Source organism: Fundulus heteroclitus, chromosome 19 (assembly GCF_011125445.2).
Source record: "Fundulus heteroclitus isolate FHET01 chromosome 19, MU-UCD_Fhet_4.1, whole genome shotgun sequence".
NCBI lineage: Eukaryota > Metazoa > Chordata > Actinopteri > Cyprinodontiformes > Fundulidae > Fundulus > Fundulus heteroclitus.
In genome coordinates this window covers 6,177,588-6,199,065 of record NC_046379.1, presented here as the reverse complement: position 1 = coordinate 6,199,065, position 21,478 = coordinate 6,177,588, and the positions used below count along the sequence as shown (strand labels likewise).

At 39.6% G+C, this 21,478-nt stretch overlaps 1 protein-coding gene across 1 annotated transcript in view; it reads right to left on the bottom strand.

Moving 5' to 3' along the window:
* ltk (leukocyte receptor tyrosine kinase) overlaps positions 1-14,516 on the bottom strand; it is an 84,888-nt gene extending 70,372 nt beyond the window's left edge. Inside the window, exon 1 of the mRNA XM_036150758.1 lies at positions 14,317-14,516. Coding sequence (XP_036006651.1) covers positions 14,317-14,359 — 43 coding nt within the window. The 5' untranslated portion in view covers positions 14,360-14,516. The remainder of the gene's footprint in view (positions 1-14,316) is intronic.
* Positions 14,517-21,478: the final 6,962 nt, after the last annotated feature.

Below are 21,478 nucleotides of genomic sequence, written 5' to 3'. Positions count from 1 at the left end.
TTGTTTTCTCCTTCTCTTTGAAAGGAAGATGTGAAAAAAGGCTTTTAAGGCAACATCAATGAAATGAAAAAAAAAAAAAACATAGAAATTTAAGGTTACTTACAACCACTCCCCTGACATGGAAATAACCCGTGATTTTGATAGGAAATGTTCTGACTGAAAAGCTGCTGACATTGAAAAGCTTTCAATGCACAGAGAGGGTGGTGTTATTTCTGCTTTTTGCCTATGTGTTGCTACAACACTGAATGCGTTTAAAATTAATGTTATTTTCTGCTAGAAATAAAGAAAATATAGAACACGAGCAGTTTGGATTCTTGGGCAGACACAATCAAACTACTACTGTCGGCTGTCTAAACCGAATGCTGCATGCAATACAACCTCTACGAATTCCCTCCACTTCTATCTGTGGTGTACAGTTTGAGACTTTAGAAAACAGTGTTATAATTTTACCGGCAAAACAAAAAGCAGGGAATTCACAAGCACAATCGTGTCTATTGTTTGCAACTGTTTTGCTCCCTCTGTTTGCTTATTTCTGCACCGGATTCATCAAACAGATTGCTTTAAACACATTTAGATGCAAACTCATCCATCAAGTCAAGCAAACAGGAATAGTTTGCACCTAAGTTGGCATCAGGTCACATTTGTTCTCGTTTTTTCACAAACACAACAGATGTAAAAGTGATCAAAGTGAGAAAGTTTATATATATATATATATATATATATATATATATATATATATATATATATATATATATATATATATATACACACACACTGTAAGTGATGATTTCTTTTGACAGAAAATTTAATTAATTTAGAAATATATAATATTGTTGAATTATTACAAAATCATTACTTCCTTAAAAGGCCAACTTATTTGAATTCTGTTTTTTAACCCTGTCGTCCTTCATAAGCGCCTGTTGAAACTTTCCACAGTCTTAAGGTTTGCGTTTTCGGTTCAGCTATTGCTTGCTTGGTTATAATATTTTGGCTAGCTAAAGAGTAGGGATTGGCAATATGAGGTTAAATGTTTACCACAATCTTTTGTGGTGTTTATTGCAATAACAGTAAAAAAGTGACTATTTTGAAAAATCCATTCAGATTGTGTGACTAACTGCAAGACACTACAGTCAAAGCCCCCACAAGTACAAATACTGCTCAATTATTTATTGTATGGAGTCTAATATTGATTTTTTTGTTACTATCATGGAACCAGCAGAAAACCAGAAGAAAAAAAATTGTAAAAGGAACAAATCCAACAACAATTTCAGGCTCTTGGGAGTTGATAATTGTTATTGTCATCAACAACAAACAAATTGCACAATACAGAAAATGGTAGCGTCACTACCCATCATTACTGGGGACTGTAGAAGAGCTGAGGTCTTCGTGTTTCATTTAAAATGCATTTATGTACCTAAACAGGATGTCCTCATCACAGAAAACCATTAATTAAACTGAATGCATGTGCCAAAACCGGATCTATCGCACACAATATCATCAGGCTCCACGGCCCTTCTGAATTGTGCACTGATTGTTTGTGGAACAAACAGCAGAGCCTCTGGAAAATGCACTGACTCAGAAACTAAAATTTTCTGACCCACAGAGGTGCACGCCGTCCTCAGCGTGACTCACCACTTTGCTGAAGTTGAGTGGAATCGGCTGTCCACTAACTTCACAAAGATTGTTGCTGACAGCGTGCTACTTCAATACTTCCTGGAATATGGAGAAAATTAAAAGCGCAACCATAAATTGATGAAAGGTGCTGCTTTCAGTGTTGTTTTTTCCTCTTCCACCACATCAGAACTATTCTGACATGCCTCACTATTACAGTTTGACTGGATTGGCGCCTTTTTTTCTATTTAGACAGGAGTGTGTGCAGAGCTGTTCCCTGTTTCACAAATGTTCCTTGTTTCAACCTCTGATAGTTGCTGATCTTTTTTAACATTTTGTGAGTTTAGGAGGCAAATATTTAGTGAGACCACATTTAAAACCTCAGTTTTCCAACAATAAGCATGTAAACAAATTGTATTTCACAATCTGAAAGCTGAGCCACAGATAGGCTGAGTCCTCGTTTCTTTGTTCTGTGAAAAAAGCTACTTATTTGCTTTTAAAGGGTTTTAATATTTTTCCAATATTCAAGGTTGTGATATATTTACAGCTGTAGTCCACATTTCTGAGTGAAACTGGTGAAATCCAGCTTTTGTCATAAATTGTATCATCAGTGTTGTGTTATAAAGACAGATGGTGTTAAGTACAACACATTTTCAGCCAAAATCACAAAATGGTGATGTCCATTGTCTGAGATTTAGGGGTTTATTCTGGTGTAGGCTGCATGTCTTTACTTTTTTAACCGGGAACGGTTTGTGTACATTTCTGAAGTGTTGCTGCGCTCAAAGAATGGTTAAAATGCAGTCAATCAAACTTTATTTATGTAGCATTTTTTATATTATTGTAAACGTGCAGCAGTCCAGCCTCTGATTAAGAAACTGGCCCCTCTGTTCTACTGTTTCTTTAAAAAAAAAAAAACCTTAAGAAGGTAGTCTAGGCCAAATAATGGCACACCTGAACAAAAGTATTACTATATAGTATTATATTTTCACAATACGGAATGAGAGTTTTTTCATTCTGGCATAAAAGTCTGGAAGGTTGTAAACTTTTTGAAGTTCAATGAGAAAAAGACTGAGGCAATGGTCTCTGGAAGCTCCCCTGAAACCATCCATGTAGATGTTGGGTCCCAGACCCAGTAAGGCAGGCCAACTGTTGCAAAACCTAGGGGTCAAAGTGGGTGCTGATATAATGATCCATTATATTACACTAAAGATTTCATGTCTTAGTTCAGCTGGGATTGCCAACATGATTTCTATTAGTTGTTTTTATTTATTTATTGTACTATTTTCCGATTCAGAAATTTGCTTCCATTTCCTTATTTCTTTGGTGGAAAAGCCTTTTTAAATTGTATGGTTTGGGTCAAATGTTATGGGTCTCCTACAATATTCTTACAATAGTTAGTTGGAATTTTGTTCAATTTTTCATGAAAGAACTGGTGTTACTGGGTCAGGCTTGTGCTACCATACGCTATCGCACTTTCTTTTTAGGCTTGCCTATACATCTAGTATTGAACAAATAGAACTTTGTGATGACCACTTCAAAAGGTTAATTTAGTTGTCCTTAAAGTTTCTTTAAAGTTATAGTTGGTAAACACAAGAGGAAGAAGACCTCAGTAGAAAGAAATAAGACCGGAGTGGATCTGGGAGATTTCATTATGCAATCCCCCTGAGGAGCAGAAGAGCAGGTAAGACGGTCTTGCGCATCCACAGTTATTAAAAAACTGTGTATAACTTTCGGTAACTCTACCTTTAAGCCGCATAGCCTGGTACTGATTACAAACATGTTGCTAGTTCCACAGGTTCTTAAATCAACTGAGAATCATTTACACTGTGGCTCACATGCTAATGTCTGTTTGCACACTTTTAGTTCTCAGGAAGTGTTTGTTTACATCTGTGGAAATTGCACAGTTCTTTAACTTAAGGATTCAAATCTTCACTAATGATTATTTGCACACTTTAACTTCTTTGGGAATGCATTGTAGATGAATTCATGCAATTGCACAGTATCCTCTACATCATCCTGTAAACTGACTACCTGTCTTTCTGTGTTGAGCATCAATAAACTTGAAAATTGTAATTTTTGCTAATGTCTACTTGCAAACTTTTTAACTTCTTGGAAAGTGTTTTTTCTGACGTCATTCATGCAAATGCACAGTAATGTACATCATCTGTGAAATGACTCCTATCTGTCCCTTTGACTCCAACGTAAATCTTATCAAATGTTAAGGACTATTTACACGCTTTAGTCTCTCAGGAAGGGTTGTGGGTGCATTCAACTATTTGAACTTTGCATCTTGTTTTGTGTGTTATGTGTGAATCTGTGTGAATTCTGAGCCGGTGTATCACCAAAATTTCTTTATGGTTACATAATGACAATAAAGAATAAAAACTAATGGAGAACACAAAGAGTTTCCTCTGAAAACCAGATGCACATCAAAAGCTGAACAAAGAAAACAAATCAGAATGAGAAAACTGAAAAAATGTTTAAAATAAAGCATCTATCTATCTATCTATCTATCTATCTATCTATCTATCTATCTATCTATCTATCTATCTATCTATCTATCTATCTATCTATCTATCTATCTATCTATAATCCCTCCATAGTACCCTAGTCATCGCTGGTGAATATCATATAGCAGGCAATCAAATGAACATTTTAAGGTCAGCTTAAGGCTCCATCGAACGCTTAATTATATGTTTTTCTAGAAGCACAACAATTGGTGTTATTTTTTCAATTTCAACAGAAGTAGTTGAGATCCGTTCTTTTTTTTTTTTTTCAAATTAAAACAGTTTCATCCACTCTCCAGCTCCCCGCAAGTTCTTCATGACTGAGTTTTATACATTTTCTGCAATCTTCCTGACAAAAAGACAAACAGTGCAATAAAAAGGCAATAATATACACATTCTTCCAGCATCAGGAAAGAAAAAGGCACATCCTACGGTAGTTATAGCTTCCATTTCAGTGCACAGACACATGATTCCACTCTCATCTTTAAGGAAACCCATGTCTCAAGGAAAAATAACAGAAAAACATATGCCATCTGTTCTACTTTCAAAAGTTCACCAGACAGATCAAATGACATGATGAGATCCAGCTCTGAGGGTCGACCGGCTGGAATGGAGCGCGGCGCTCAGTGAGCGTTTTCCAGAGGGAGCCTTCAAGGTACACTTCCATCAGTTATGGTCACTCTTAGAGTTCACAGTGTTTATCTAGGTAATTACAAACCACTTGGGGCAGCAGCCCCTCGTGTATGTAGAGCATTAGACATGATTTCCTTTGTTGAAGGATAAAGCTATTCAAACAAACCTGCCTCTGTGTGAAAATATATTCGTCCTCACTGTGAATTCCTGAACTTTTGGAAAGCATAGTTCAAATTGCAATGGCAACACCCAGGCCTACTTCTTGCCTGACCTAGAGAGTCAAGAAATACGCCTGTACCTCCTTAACTATGAAGCTTATATAACTTAAGCCAGACATTTCTTGAATGACAGCATGAAGTAGGGTAAAAACCTCCAATAGCCACATAAAACACTCCGCTCTGAAGATACAGATGAGAGACAAAGTTCCTGACGTTCACCTGTGAGGAAATGGTTACAAATCTATTTCTGAAGCTGTATGACTGTAAACCAACAATGACAGCCACAAATGGAGAAAACAAGTAACAGAGGTGAACCGTCTCAGGCGCGAGCTACCAAAATTGTTTCAGGAGGATACCTAGAAGTCATCCAGGAGTTCACTGAAGAACAGAATTGAACACACCGCAGGCCTCGGTTGCTGCAGTCAGGGTCAACGCTCGTGATTCAACCATATATTAAGGCCAAGACAAACACAAAGTCACGTCACACATTTGACAGAAACACATCTTGATAGTTTCCCAAACTTTTGAGGAGATATTCTGTGGACTGGTGTAACAAAAGAGGAGCGTTTTTGGAAGCTGTGCATCCTGTTACATCAAGTTATAGCTGGCACAAGCAAACACAGCATTTCAGAAGAAGAATGTTGTGCTTGCTCTCAAACATGTTGGCGGTAGTGTGATGATCTGTGGCTACTGTGCTGCAAGACCTCCTGTAACTCACAGAACAGTGATTTCTCTTCTCAACTTGAAAATCCTGAAGCAATCTCCTACCATCCCTGTGTGACCTTGAGATCAAGTGCATGTGGTTTATACAGCAGGACAATGATCCAAAGCACACCTGTAAGTTTACCTCGACGGGGGAGAAAATGAAGGATTTGGAGGGGCCTAGTTAAACTCCAGATTTAAAGCTACCTGTAATGTGGTGGCAGATTTTTGTAATTGATTTTTCAGGCAGAAACCTGACAATAATAGCTAAGACAATAATAGAAAGCAGATCAGAAAGTCCGCTTCCTAAATTTGATTGAGATGCTGTGATATTACCTTAAACAGGAAATTCAAGGTGAAAAACCTTCCAGTTTGGCTGCATTAGAAGTTATCTCAAGAGAAGAAAAGATTTGTCTAAATTCCTCTGCAGTGATGTCCAAAACCTGTTGCCTATCATAATTGTCACATTAATTGATGATTGAGCATGATTTAACAGAATTAATAAAATCCATGCTTTTTATTCCCTCAGGTTATGTTTATCTGACATTAAATATAGTTCATGATTTCACACTTTCGGCTATAACAAAAATGCAAAAGATACAAGCAATCTTGGGGAGGGGGGAGGTTAAATACTTTTTCCACATCACTTTATTTATTTATTTTAAAAAAGCTATTTAGTCACAGTAAAGTTATAGATATTTGATGCAATTTCATTAGTCAAAAACATCTCTCATTTTGGATCATGCCAAGAGTTTTTGTTATGTTGTTTATTTCCTGTGTGCTCTCCCTTTTTCCTCGGTTGTGCTTTTCCACAGTTGTTTGCAGTTAGTAAAAGGCAGGAAACATCTTGAAACTAAACCCAGAGTCATCCTTGAAAGTGACGGCAGCACAGCTGGATGATCACCTGCCTGCGCTCCAACCACCAGAGTAATGGTCCTCAGGCATCACTTTGATCTTCCATATCCGTCTTTTTGTGACGCCTGTGTTGCTGTTATTACACACTAACTACACGGGAAGCTCCACTGGAACAAGATGGATAAAAGGAGTCCTGAATTTTTCAAATTTTAGACCCAACATTTTTGCTGCCTGAGCTCCAGGTTACATTAAACCCATTTTGATCAGGTCGTGTAAAAGTAGGTCAAGAGTTCAAAATCTCTTCCTTTTTCAGACACTGTCAGCTTGATGTGACAGAAATTTATTAAATTCAATACCGTTCTACATAGAGATACATATATTCTGTTCTGTCTCTCTTCGAGGTCGGTTGTGTTTTTTCTCTCCTCTCCAGCTCCCCCCCCCCTCCCCCTCTCCTGTTTCTGCTGCTATGTCTTGTCTTTCTGAGCACTTTCTTCATATCAACTGAACTCTGAAAAACATGGATCTGGTAAGATGGTCTCTCAATGCTATTGATAATTTTTTTTCGACGGGTAGGCAACGAAAGGGGGACCCGTCCGGTCCCGTTTTGACTCATTTCGTTGGATACACCCTAAATTCTTGGATGGAAAACGGTGTGTCTTTCGACTTTGTCATTCCTAGACGTTTGAAACGTTTGCATGTTTGGATTCAGGATACATGGATTTCTACTTATTGGATTGTGGTGGATTTTTGATGTATCAGCAAATACAGCGGATGTCGGTAGCCATTTGGCCTTGATCAGGCTGTCGGCTGCATATGACCCGCTCACTAAGGTGGTGAACAGATAGTTCTGGAAGGTGGAGGAGCGACGCCAAAAAGCTGGCTGTGCTGGTACGCAGACTGGCTTCGGTGGTTGAACCCCAAGGGGCGATGGGATAAAATCTGGAAGTGTAAAGCGGAAAAGCCCAACAATTTGGAATATTGGATTTCGCTATTTGGAGCCAGCAAAAGACTTAAAGCTGACGGGAAAGTCAGAGCAGCTTGTCTCATAACAAATAACATATTTGGTTTATGCCTTACCTATCTAATCACTCCTGGTTTGTTATGGCGTAGAGTGCTCAGAACTCTACCCTGCTCCCTCCTCCCCCGCTGACATCTGCGGATGCTTTCTGAACTGTTGGCCGGCTGATAACATCAAGGACAATGGCCTCTGGAGAGCGTTCACAGAAATATAAACACTTTCACCCAAACAGACACACATAACTGATGCTCATAAAAACTGATTAACTTACACACGACTAGCCTCAAATGTTTATCTTCTGCTTATGTGTCTGGTCTTATTTGTCCTTTTTGTGCAGGGGTTTTCTGATATCTCAAACTGTATCCTGTAATAGGATACAGTTTGAGGTATGTTTTTTTCCATCCCACCTTCCTTTTTTTGTGGCCTCTATTTTTCCACAGAGTAATGGCAGCGCCCTGTGGGCACCGTGTAAGGCAGTTCCTTGGCAGCATGGCCTCAGTAAATCGTCTCCCCCTGAAATGTTTGTGATGTTTGTGATGGCGGTTGTACTGAAACAGCAATTTCCCTCTGGGATTATTAAAGTATTTCTGTTTCTGATTCTGATATGTGTGAACCAGTTTCCAAACTATTTTCCCCAAGTCCCGGTAAAGTCCAACATCCTAGATGAACAACTCTGCCAAATCTCTCGTCTTTGGAAAGTAAGTCCGTGTCAGGTCCATACTATTTGAGCAGGAAACCAATCAACTCTCCAGTCTTCAAGGAGCAACTCAAAGTGAAACCACTGAGGAGCAAGACCAAAACAAGTCTCATACCCATGAAGGGTTTTTGAAAGTCAAGTCTGGAGGGTTTTGAGAGGCCACTCAAGTCCAGTTCAATTCTCAACTCTAAGAGGCCAGTCTAAGTCATACATCGAGTCTATGAGAGATAAATCCAAGTCAGGTCTAAAATCTACCAAGTTACCTGATCTAACATAAAACATTTTTAGAGTCACACTAAGGGTGAAATACATTCTCCACTCCCCTTAATGCCCACCTGATGGTGAATTTAGGCTCCTACCATCTGGAGGAAAGAGATTCAAAGCCAGGACTAACAGATGGAACAACTCTTTTATTACTCAGGGCATTATTTGGATGAATTTAAAATGTGATTGCTTCGTCATTTCAGTCTGGTCGTTTTTGCTCTGGTTTTGCGTTGCTGGTGGAGCCAAATCATTTGACAAAATGCACAAAATCAGTCCAGGGGCTTCAAATGGTCCCCGGGCCGCACTTGGGAAACCCCTGCGCTAGGATATCAGGCCAAGTCAATCCAACATGTTCAATATCCCCATTTTAAAGTAGGTGCGGTCCTGACGTCCTTCCAATAAATAAATCACAATCCCACACTAACCAGAAGCAATACTAAACTTTTAAAGATACGATATGAGCAACACAGATTTAGTTTTAAATGCAACAAAGTAGTGGAAAGTTCACAGTCTGCTTCTGCAATAATGTAAACCTGTGCCACATCACTTCTGTGCAATACTTAGCTGCAATGTTGGTTTTTTCATATATAGCTTCAATAGTTATGCACTTTATCGTGTAAATGTTCCATTTTCATACTGTCCCCACCTGACAGCTCCTTACTCACTGCTTATACGCTGTTTGTGTGTTAAAATAAGTTTTCTTCCTTTAAGTTTTATCACTCTTTGATCTAACTGGCTGCTGCTGGCAGATTCCAAATATCTTCCAACTTTCCAGGCTGTGTGTCACATTCCCTGCTTTCAATAAACAAGTTCCCAGCGGTAAAAACCAAGCGGCCATAGAAATTAAGAAAGGCAAACACAATGCAGGCGGCCAAAGATTATTTAAAATGTCTTCATTTTATGTTCAAAAGAAATCAGCGCTGACCTCTGTGTTACAACCACGCTTGTTCTTCATGAGATTCACTGTCTGCTGTGGCAAACAGCCACCTTAACAAGATGGTTGAGCAAATCACCATCCAACCACTCAAAGAAATAAAAAACAAGCAAAAGATATCAAATAATTTAAAACAAAATAAAAAAAAATGCTTTGTTTATTAGAAAGGACTTAAATTACGAATTAATAAATATAATAATGAAAGGAACATAAATCACACAACACTAGATTTTAATATCTGCTTAATGTCTTTGGCTTAATCACTTGGACATTTTTACAATAAAAAATAATTACTAAAATTCTATTTCTATTTCTTTTTCAGATCCCTCCATGCAGAAGCATAGAGCTGCCACCAAGGCAAAAAGAAAATGTAACCTGAAAACGTTATTGCTCTTATACTGCACTTTCCATCTTTGTACAATACTCTGTCATGTTGACGGGAAAACTGGCTCAGAGCTTTTCAGCTGGGTTTCTTTCCTAGTCTGTCACAATAAAGATTCTTGATTCTTATAGAGTAAGTACACCATAGTATATTGTATAAACATGAAGAGTTTAGATGTTAGAACAGTAAAGTTTTTATGTTATGAATGGGTGTTCTGCACTCTTTATATATTTTGATTTTATTCTTTCTTCTGATTTCCTCTGAAACACTTTAGAGTTTCAAGTATGAATGATGATTATTTACTTATTTGATTTTGTTTTTTAGTCATATACTGTTTTATATACTCCTTATATCTCTATAACTTGATAAACAAATGTGTCTACTAAGATCTATACTAGTGAGTTCACTGATTGGTGGGAGGTTGGTTGTGCAGAAAGCTTTTAAAGGTGACAGTGAACAGGAGGACCCTTATACAGACCAAGCTGTGCCCCAGTGAGTTTTCTATTGCTTATTTGTATGGCAAGCCAAGGAGTGGGAAGCTGGGGTGCCCTTCATCATATCTAGTCCAAAACCAGAAATACCTGGTGACACTTAAACCGAAGACACATACCCTGAACACATGTTCTTTGTTTCCTTTTATCATTATGGTGACACAAAGCATGGTCAGAACCATTTTAATGGGACATGAGCACAAGGATTATCATCGGTCGCACAGCAAATAAGTTAATATCAGACAACGTAACCTGAATACATATAAAAAGCAGATTACTTATGATTATTTCATGTCTCAAAGAAAAAAGGTTATCAAAAACAACCTGAAAACAGATTTTCTGGTGTTTGGTTTTCATTTATCAGTTCACTTGAGTCCTTTGTAGGAGACTCCTAATGGAGTCCCAAAGGCTTTGGGCATCCAGTGAACCACAATGAGAGATATTATCCTCAAATGGAGAAAACGTGGAACAGTGGAAACCTTCCCCTGAGCAGCTGGTCTATCAAAATTACTCCAAGAGTGAATCTGTCACAAACTCTTTTGTGATTGTATTTTTACCATTTTTTTGTTGGCAATGTTTCTAGATCATGCATCGTTTCAGTAGTCTCTTATGGTTATTGTCCCTAGGCCTAGGTGTTTGTGTTTTGGGGTTTCTGTTTTTTCACCCTGTTTTTAGTCTCTAGTTGCTGTAATTTTATTTAGCGCATTAATGAATGAGGTTCTTAGTTCTTTCTTTCTTTGCATACGTATAAGAACTGGAACAGGGAGGAGACCCAACATTCAAGCTGGAAATATAGTTGTGTTTAATGAGGTTTATTATATAGAGAGCTGGTGTCAGTCAGAGATCCTATGCAGGAACAAGCTGGAGATCTGGATGTGAAGAGAGATGGCTTACTCACAGAAGAGGTCATGGGCAGGATGGCACAAGTTTATTCAGAGTGCAGGGGACAGGCTTAGGTCATACACCGGTGATGAGAGAGAAGCAGACCAATCCAAGGACTAGGCAAAGCTTGTAGGTTGTAGTATGAATCAAGGTCGTGGTCCAGAAATCAGAAGCTTGGTAGATGTCCAACAGGCAAGGCAGGGAAATCCAGAAAACAAGAACAAGGTCTGTGATGTAGGAATCAGCTACTCATATGTGTGTGGTATGCGCTTTATTGCAGAGGAGCTGAGAGGCAGGCTCGCAGGTGCGGTGCATGAAGGTGATTGCAACGGAGCATGAGAGGAGTGGACGGCAGCAGACAGGCCAGATAATGACATTATGTTTGATTTCTGACTTTCTTCCCTGTGTTTCCCTCTGCTCGTTGCTCTCCTACCCTCTGTTCTCTGCCTTCATCGATCTCAGATGTTCTTCATTCCCACCTGATTACTCCAACCTGTGTTGCCATGTTTTTCTCCTCTCCTTCCCCATGTATATAAGCTGTCTTGTTATTTAGCAAGAAGCGAACCGTGTTCATGTTATTGAGAAGAAAAAGTACTCAGTAGAAGGAAATAAGACAAGAGTGGATTTGGGGGATTTTTTTTCCACGCGATCCCCCTGAAGAGCGGTAGAGTAAGGTAAGACGGTCTTGCGCAGTTATTCAAAAATGGACTCGGGGTAAACTTCTGGAAAAATCGCTGACCCTAGCTTTAAATGTTGTGCCATCACAGTGCTCTGCGCTTGAGTCGTCCTTCAAACCCAATCAAGACAGCATCAACTCATCCAGGACGTCACAAAAGAACCCAGAACAACGTCTAAATTATTGCAGACCTCAGTTAAGGTCAAAGTTCATGATTCAACAACAAGAAAGAGAGAAAGTGCAAAGGCGCATCTCACACTTGCCATAAACCTTTTGATGAACTTCAAAACTTTTGGAAAATACAGATTTTTTTTTTGATTTTTTTTTGATAAAACATTTGGAAAGTTCTTCATCCACTTAAATCTGGTGAATATATTTTGTATTTTAAACACATGTAGGAATGCAAATTTGGACCTGGACTTTATTTATGCTCAGGGCCTCCCCCCCATGTCCAGCTAAGGCAATGTTCACACTGCAGGTATTGATGCGTAACTCAGATCTCTTTAAAAAAAATATGAAATCAGATTTTTTTGAAGGGGTGGCCATTCATATTACTATTAAATCACATCAAACTGCTGTCTGAACGGTTCAAAACCACAAACAACCCGCAAGCACAGATTGAAGAATGAGACGTCATAAAGCAGCGCACTGTTTACGCAAGTAAAGGTGAATATTATTGTTTCTAGAAGTGTTCCATAAAGTTTTGTTTAAAAAAATAACATAAAATAAAATAAAAAAATTGCTCCTTGTTATTATTAGAAAGCTATTGAGCAATAGGAAACAATATTGAGACCACATCATAGCAAGACAAAATAAGGTAAGAAGAAAGCAGCACAGCTATCAATAATGATCTTTTATGGAGCGCTAGCTGCTACTGCTGTGTGTGAGAGACAGGAGAGTGACGTAAAAGACGAATGATATGTGACATGACCGTTTTTTAAAAATATCTAATACATATCTGAATTAGTACCATATATGGAAGTGGCACAAATCTAATTTTTTTTTTTTTTTTAGTTAAAAGATTGGAATTGGGCCATTTACCCTGACATTAAAAAAACATATATGGGTCACATATGGGCAAAAAGATCAGATTCGGTTTACATTTCCCTGCAGTGTGAATGTAGCCTTAGTTTCTAAAAAATACCCGATGGAAAAAAAATTTTCCTGACCAACTTGTGGTCATACAGCTCACAACAAAACAAGCTTACATGGACATCCATACAAAGTAACACGCAACCAGCAAGTAGACTGCGGAAAAACAACTGATGTCATAGTTTTGCAGAAATTTTCAGAGAACATTTTGTGACTTTAAAACATAAACACACAGAACAAGGATCCTTAAGTGCTTGCTGGAACTGCAAACCCATCTCCCAGTCTTTGCAGCATGCTGCATTCGCCTCAGGGCTTGGACAGAGAGGGAGAACTGACTTAATGCTGTGAAATTTGGCAACACTCACCCTGGGCACTTTTTTAAGTGACTGACTGCGGTAAGAGCCACTTCCAGAGAGCTAGTGACTGTAACTTCACAAGCTGTGAGGGGAGGGGTTCCTGCATGTGTGTTCTGCCTGTTAAACACAAGCTGGGGACTTGAAGAACAAAAGTTGAGTCAGTTATACCAACCACCCCTCCTTAGAATCCACTCGATTGGCTAATTTCCCAAACATGGGCAAAGTAATTTTATTTTAATTTTTTCAGGAAATAAATTTATTTATGTGATTGAAATGGGGCACAACAGCAGATAAGAGCTGGAAGTTCAAAGAAATGAAATGAGAAAAGAAACCAGCTCTGAAAACAGGGACTTGCTCTCATGACACAGTCTCTCCTGGTTATTAACACTAAGACCATTAACATGCCAACATGCATGACCAGACATGGTGAAATAAACTGATATACCAGTGAGAATTAGGTGTTAGAAAAACACATTTTCACTCATTGGTAATAGTGTTTTCTCTATTTAGGCCAAACAAACCCAGCGGTGTTGTGTGTGTTACGGAAGTAATTCTGCTGACTGTCAGAAAAAGCCGTTTTCGTGCCAAGTCTTGTCCCTCTGCTGCAGTGTAAATGAATGTAAATCAAATTCTTTCGAGTAGCCTGTGCTTCGAGAGATACTGACAGCCGCGCAGATGCCAGCTGTTATTATTTTTTGTCGCGGTGAAGAGAGGTGCGTGTGTGTGCGCGTAAGCTGGGGTGAGAAACGCACGGTCCCACCGCGGCTTGGAACGGGATGGAATCACGCTGCAACGCGGGACCGCACTGAGAGGAGTCAGCGCGAAACAGCAGCAGAGAGGGCATTAACACCCAGCCGCAATTCACAAAATCAGAAACTTCAAGTGTAAAAACGCTAAAAACAAACAAACAAAAAATAGAAATATGAAATAGAAAACTTTGGTGCGCTATAATAAATCTCTGAAAGTAAATAAATAAATAAATAAAAAAGAGTACTTACTTAACAAAATGACAACGGGGAGACGTGTTCTCCTAAAATCCATGACTTTCCTGTTTACGGCTGCAAAGCGACAGCGAGCGGTGCTTCTGGCTCATTCACTCCCTCATCAAAGCGTGGATCTGACCGCCTGGACGCGCCTCAGCAGATGGACACATGCGCGCTCCTCCGGTCCGACTGTGGAGGTATTTCTCCCAAGTTGCGCACTGTTGCTGGACTGATGCTGATGATGCTGCTGCTGCTCCCAGTGACGACAGAGATAAAAAAAAAAACACCCTCCCCGCCCAGCCTCCCTGCCCCTGTCTCCGTTAGTCACCGCTCCCGAGGGGGGGCTCCTCAGTCCCGGAGATGATCTGGTGTGGTTTAAAGGTTTGATCGCTGAGCCCGCTGACAGGATGTGCGTTCATGCGCAGCGTTATTGTCTCAGAGGTGGACTGCTGTCGCTGAAGCCAGGAGCAGACCGTAAAACTAATGTTTGATTCCGAAAAGAAGATTGCAGAGATCTATATTTAATGAGGAAATCTGATAATCTAAGAACCCTCCGGAAGTTTGCCAGCATTATATTTATCAGCCTATAACCACAACTGAGTTTTTTTTTTATAGGACTAAGGTTTAAATAAAGCTCTCATTTAACTGCTTGTCGAGCTTAACGAGAATCGTGCTCCACAGGAATCTATTTTAAAGCTGCTCTGAACCTTCAAAAGTCTGGCAGTCAGTGGTGGTTCTTGTTTGAATGGCGCCCTGGACCAGCCCATATTTATCTGTGTTCAAATAACTTATGATAACCACTGACATCTAAAACAAAACTTGAATTATATGGACAACGAAACAGAGAATTGTCAAAACGCTACCAATCCAACATTATGGAGAAACATATAATTGCTATTTCCTGTAGAAATGATATTTCTGCAGGGCAATTATTTCATTATGAGGTGTAGTATAGTGTGATAGAACATTTTAGTGTCCCAATGATTTGGCCTCTTTGTTTTGTGTATAACTTTGTTTCTATATTTGAATAATTTTGAGTTGCTGTTCACATCGACCCCCCCCCCCCCCCTTTTTAATGAAGGTTTTATCTAATCTGATCTAATGTTTTTTAATTGTTCTGTCTCCTACAGTAGTTTGTCTCTGGCCAATAAAACAAAACTTGGTAGTCTTGGTTGAAGCGGCTGGCGAGATGGTGGTTAGGGTTCGGGTCCAGCCTATGGACTTTTATAAACAGCAATGTTCTGAGGAAGGCTTCCTCTGTTATGTTATGTTATTGTTTAGTTATCTTATTTTATCTTATCTTATGTTCATAGCATCCTCTCTTTAGAGGTGTTGAACTTTTTCCCTCAGGCCATCAGTATAAAGTGTCTGCAGAGAAGACCAAAAGACATTGAGTCTCCTGGCTACCTGCTGATTTTTTTATTTTTTTGCCATGCTTAATAACATAAACTCATAAGCGTTGCGGCCTGTTTTATTGAACTTTGTTGATGCTGACGGATTAAACCCTGGCTGTTCAGTTCTCGTTTTGTTGTAGATGGATGTGTGGACATGCTGCAAATTAATTTCCCACTGGGCAAAATAACATTACCAATTGTCATTTGTGTCACTTATGATATTTCTGTTTTTTTATTTTTTATTATTTTTTTCTTTTTGTGCAGGTTTCGATTCTTACCTCAGTTCCAGTCTTTAGTTTTTGGTCTTAGTGGATTCCTTTCGTGTTCCTGTTAGATCCCTACATGTTAATTCCTGCTTTAATGAGCTGTTTCCCTCAGCTCCTCTGTAAACTTTAGACCCTCACCTACTCTGCATTCAGACTGATAATGTTCACATGGTTCCCATGAAACCCAACACCTCCCCAGCTGTTAAAACCCTGTATGTTTTTTTTTTTGCATCCTTGTCATATTCTTCCTTTGTGGTTTTCCAGTGATCCCTGTTCGTCTGTCCTCCTGTTACCTCTCCTTTTTTTGCCTTGCGCGCCTCGGTTCTCGTGTTTTGTCTACAACTGTACTCTCTACAAGAAACTTTGTCTTCAAGAAACAGAGAAAAAGAAACCCCGAACTGAAATCCTTAATGATCATGACAAAAACACAGTTAACTTTTATTGTATAAATTATTGTATATAATATTTATTGTCTTTCATAATTTTCAACCTTATTCATTATTCACTAATTTCTTTAGTGTATTTATGTATGTGTATGTTTTAATTTTTTGTGTTTTATTCTTCCCATGTATTTTTTTACCCTATTTATTTCTGCCTGTCCTTTTTACATTTCTGCCTTTAGGTTTGTTAGCATCAGGCTTCCATAGCTGAATCCACATGGCATGCTGCTGCCATCAATGGCTACTCAGGCTATCGATAGATTTATCCCCAACAGAAACCGTAGCTCCTGGGTCGGGACCGCGCGTTCGGCAGGTTGAGGGGATCCAGTGGACTCCGTCTCATTTCTAGCCATCCAAGCTTGGAAAGAGAGATGTTTAATTTTGTTAAAAGCTGTAAGAAGAATGTCGTTACCCCATCATTCAGTCTACGGGTTAAAACCAAAAGTGAAACTTGCTGTTCTCCTGCCTACGTGGCTGTTTGGTTAACATGAGGATAATCACATCTGTTTAAACTCAATTCATATAAACATTAACGCGTAATGTAGCACGTTCTTAACAAGTAAAAGGCTCTGTGGATGTTTCCAGATGTCTGACTGAACTACATCCATCCATCTATCCATCTTCTTCTACTTATCGGGGGTCGGGTCGTGGGGGTAGCAGCCATGGTAGGGAGGCAGACTTCCCTCTCCACAGCCACTTGGACCAGCTCCTCCAGGGGAACCCCAAGGCGTTCCCTGGTCAAAGAGACATAGTCCCTCCAGCGTGTCCTGGGCCTTCCTCTGGGTCTCCTCCTGGTGGGATGTGCCCAGAACACCTCACCAGGGAGGCGTCCAGGTGAGGACGGAAATATGAAGGCAAGACAATTTGTTCTAATTAACGCATCTCCAGAAGTTCTGTTGAACCCAAACATTTATCCTCCTGAGTCCATCCCTGACAACAGCTGTCTGCTCTGTTGTTAAACTCATTTTTGTTTTTGGATAAACCCGCGTGAATAGATCACGTGAGACCAGAGGTGGGGACTCGAGTCACATGACCTGGACTTGAGCCAGACTCCAGTCATTGATTTTATGACTTCAGACTTGACAAAGTGTTCAGAAACTTGTGACTTGACTGGGACTCAAGACTTGAATTAGACTTGAACCTGTTTGCTTGAAAAGACTTGAAATTTTACCCAAAATCTAAAGCTTAAGACAGTTATCATTTAAAAGGTGCACACCATTAATTAATTTCTCTCAATCAGTATGTACAAACACAGACCGTCTCTCTCTTTCCCCACTCTGTACGTATGTGTGCGCGAGCTGCAGCACAGCCAATCAAATTGACTAAACTTATTTTTAAAAAAAGGAAAGAAAAGGAGGTCAAAATAGCTCCCAAGAGTTTCATTTGGGTCTGAGAAGTGCTGCTGTTGCATTTTTCACTCAATATTATGGAAAAAATATACTTCAAAGGAGGACTGTTCTTGAAGCTAAGTTTAATTTTAGTGGTCAGTTATTTCATCATGTTTTGAGATAAATACTGATACAAGATCAAATGCTCGATTATTTACATTTAACATGTATTTCAACATTGTTGAAGACTCAAAACGACTTGAAATTAGAAGTTTCAGAGTTGGGACTTGACTTGAGAAATGCTTGTTTTGACTTTAGACCTGACTCGGACTTGAAGAAAAAGACTCGGGACTCACTTTGGACTTGCTGTGACTCGGTCCCACGTCTGTGTGAAACAGATACCAAATGAGATCAAATTAATACAGAATAAAGCTACACCGAAAACTATTCCTGACTCAGGCAGATCTAGATTTAAATACATTTTCATTCAATCAAGAAGTAGGTGGGAAATGATGCAGGTATCTAAGGAGTAGGAAAAAATACATTTTATTTGCATTTAGTTAGAATGGCATGGTGAAATTTATCTAGACTTTTCAATAATGAATGTTAAAAATGTTACTGATATCAAAGCACCGAAGCCCATTCAACCCCGAATCAGAAGCGTACAATCAGATACTAACTTCGGTTTCATTTGTCCCCGTATAACGAGTGAACAGCACAGAACAGCACACCAGTCATTTATTGATGTAACATGTGAACAAGGCCTGGAAACGTTGCTCTGGGGTGCAAATGACAAAAATGTGCCATCCCTAATATACTGTTGCCCTGGGCTGTTCGCCACATCCTTAATTAAAATACCTTCCACTGCTGTCCACATTCAGCTAAATCACCTGAAAAACAAAGTAGATGATTTCAGCAAAAGCTAAACTGTTAAACCAAAAACCGTTTCAGCTGCTTATTTACAATACAACACTTTTTGAAAGAAAAAAAAAACGGTTCGGGCTGAGCTCCGAGAACAGCTGCTGGTTGCTTTTAAAACAGACTTTTTAATAGGACCTTCAGGGGATTGGCAGACTCCTCTGCATGTGCAAACATGCACAGTATGACCTTAATGGAAGAGAAATCAAATGAAAATATTTTCTGTAGCCTTAAAAACATATAAAAGTTTGCAACCAAGGTCTGAAGAAATGGACTTGGAGGCCCCTTTAAAGGAGAAGTCTGGTCAAAATCAGAATTCAAACTGCTGAAAGTACTTTAAATATACAATTACTTCATACTGTGCAATAAATTCTAAGTTTTTTTAATTAAGAATAATTTTCATTTAATCATGTTTATGTGGAGGAATCCATCTTGGTCAAGAATAGTACTGTCACCTCCCATTTTGTGACGTCACTCAGCGGACCCGCAGTTGAGCAACGACGCACTATTTTCAAAGATGGCGACGACTGGTGCTCTGTATGAAGCAGAGAGTGATGAAGTACTTAGTGACAGTGATGGGAGTTCCGTGGAGCTATCATCATCTGATAGCGATATGGATTTCTTTTTAGAAGAGTTTCTTGAAAGAAACCGGACTTATTTCCAGTGCAAACTCAGTCGGGCCCCCAAGATATATATATATATATATATATATATATATATATATATATATATATATATATATATATATAAGCGTGCGTGTGTGTGTGTGTGTGTGTGTGTGTGTGCGCGCGCGCTCCGCCGCAGCACGGCTTTACCGGCGCTGCAGCGGAGGAGAGATCGCGCTGAAGTGACTTGAGTACAGTACAGATGAGTTTGGAGAAAATACGTTCATGAGGCGCTGATGAAAAAGAAAATCCATTCTGGTCTGTAGGGCTGTGGCTGGTTTCTAAGAGTCACCATCCAAGGCTACTGCAGCCATCTTCTGCTAATAACTACTCCTGGATTAAAATAAAAGTGTTAAAAGACAAAAACAACTGGACTTTCATTCTGAAGCTGAAGACTTTTCGCCTCCCATCCAGGAAGCTTTCTCAATTCAAAATATCTGGAGTGGTGAGAAGTTCCAAGCTTTATAGACCTGCCGACCAGGCCTCGTTAGAGCTCAGGTTCACATGTAGATTCACCTGGAATTTATCGCCCCAACGATGGAGAGTCGTTAATGGATGGGAAGCTAAACGTCTTCAGCCTCAGAGTAGAAGTCCAGTTGTTTTGTTTTTTAACATTTTTTTGGATTGATCATGAGCTGAATGACTGAGAATCTTCACCAACACACTCCTGGATTACTCCTGTAAGCGATTCTTTGAGTAGAAGTTTAGTTTTGTTTATTTTCTCTCGTCTTCCTTTACCCACAGATGCCCTCAGATAGAACCCTCTCTTCACTCCGTTTTCTTCTTCTAGTGTATGTTACTCCAGACAGCGCAGCAGCATTCACACCTCTTGAATGTTTTTTTCACATTTTAGCACATTACAACCATTATTGTCATTTATCTTTTAACATATACTAATGAAGAACTCCTGTCACCTCTGGGACAGACAATAAAGGCCATCTGATCTATATCTGACTTCGGCATAATTTATTGGACTATCCTAGGAACAAAATGGCAGCTAGCAGAACGTTAAACTCAGACCAGGAACTAGAGATGAGAACAACAAAATGTTCCAAGGAGTGAAGCAGAAGCTAAAAAAAAAAAAAAAGGTTATCAACCACTGGCTTAGAATGAAGCACCAAAAATAAGAAAAAGTGTCAAAGAACAGAGAGCTGCTGTCTCTTTCAGCTTTCCAATTATTTCAAACAATTTTTTTTATTCCCTTCTCTTTCCCTGACAGTCCTGTCTTCTGCTCTCACTAATTGCTTAATTAGAAAACCTTCCATCTACTGTGTGTTATTAGAACAGACTATGTGTTGGTAATCTCATAACTTAATTGCCATGATGGCTCCCTGAGAAATGTCAACCTAATTTCATTTAGGTAGCTCATTAGTGATGTTGGCTGTATCATTGACAATATAAAGTGGTTTAGGCGATTGCTTTATTATGTGAGATATTTTATTTTCCCCAAGACCCAGAAGGCATGCATGGGTGGGTTCGTTGGTCGATTGTGTAACGGATGACGCTGGTTTCTGCCGCTGAGTTGTTTGAAGCTGCCATTGCTCCGAAGTATTTCTGGGGATCAGACTTGACAGATGAATAATAGCTAAAGCTGCAGGAATGAGCAGGGGATCAGAAGATGCAGGTAGAGACAGACCAGAACAGGCGATGTGGACAGGGGGAATCACCAGAACGGGAAGAGCAAGGAGCTAGAACTCACGGAGAACCAGACAGAACTGCAGCACACAGACACAGGCAACTTTTATCAGAAGAGTTCAGCTGGCTCAGCACACAGGGACTGGTAGAGTCAAAGCACATCACACAAGACAAGATGAGACATTCTGGCAGGGATGTGTTGCCCAAGGCAGGTATATGTTAGCCTCGTGAGACCATCCTGATCTCGCGAGCTTTCAAGGTTTCACTCGCAGATCAGTCTGGCTACTCTCCGTTAAAGAAAATTTGGAGCCGTTCACCAAACGAACGTCCAATCAGCGTTGGCTTTGAGGCGGGTTGAGGTGTGACGCAACAAGAAGCGCGACAGTTCAGTCTAAAGAACATGGCGGCTTCAGCCGATGAAACTAGCGTTAGCGTGGCTATCGAGCAAGTTTTATCGGAATTACAGAGTATTTCTCTGCTGAGCTAACGAGCCTTTACCTGCAGCAGCAAGAGTAACTTGGCTTGTGGTTG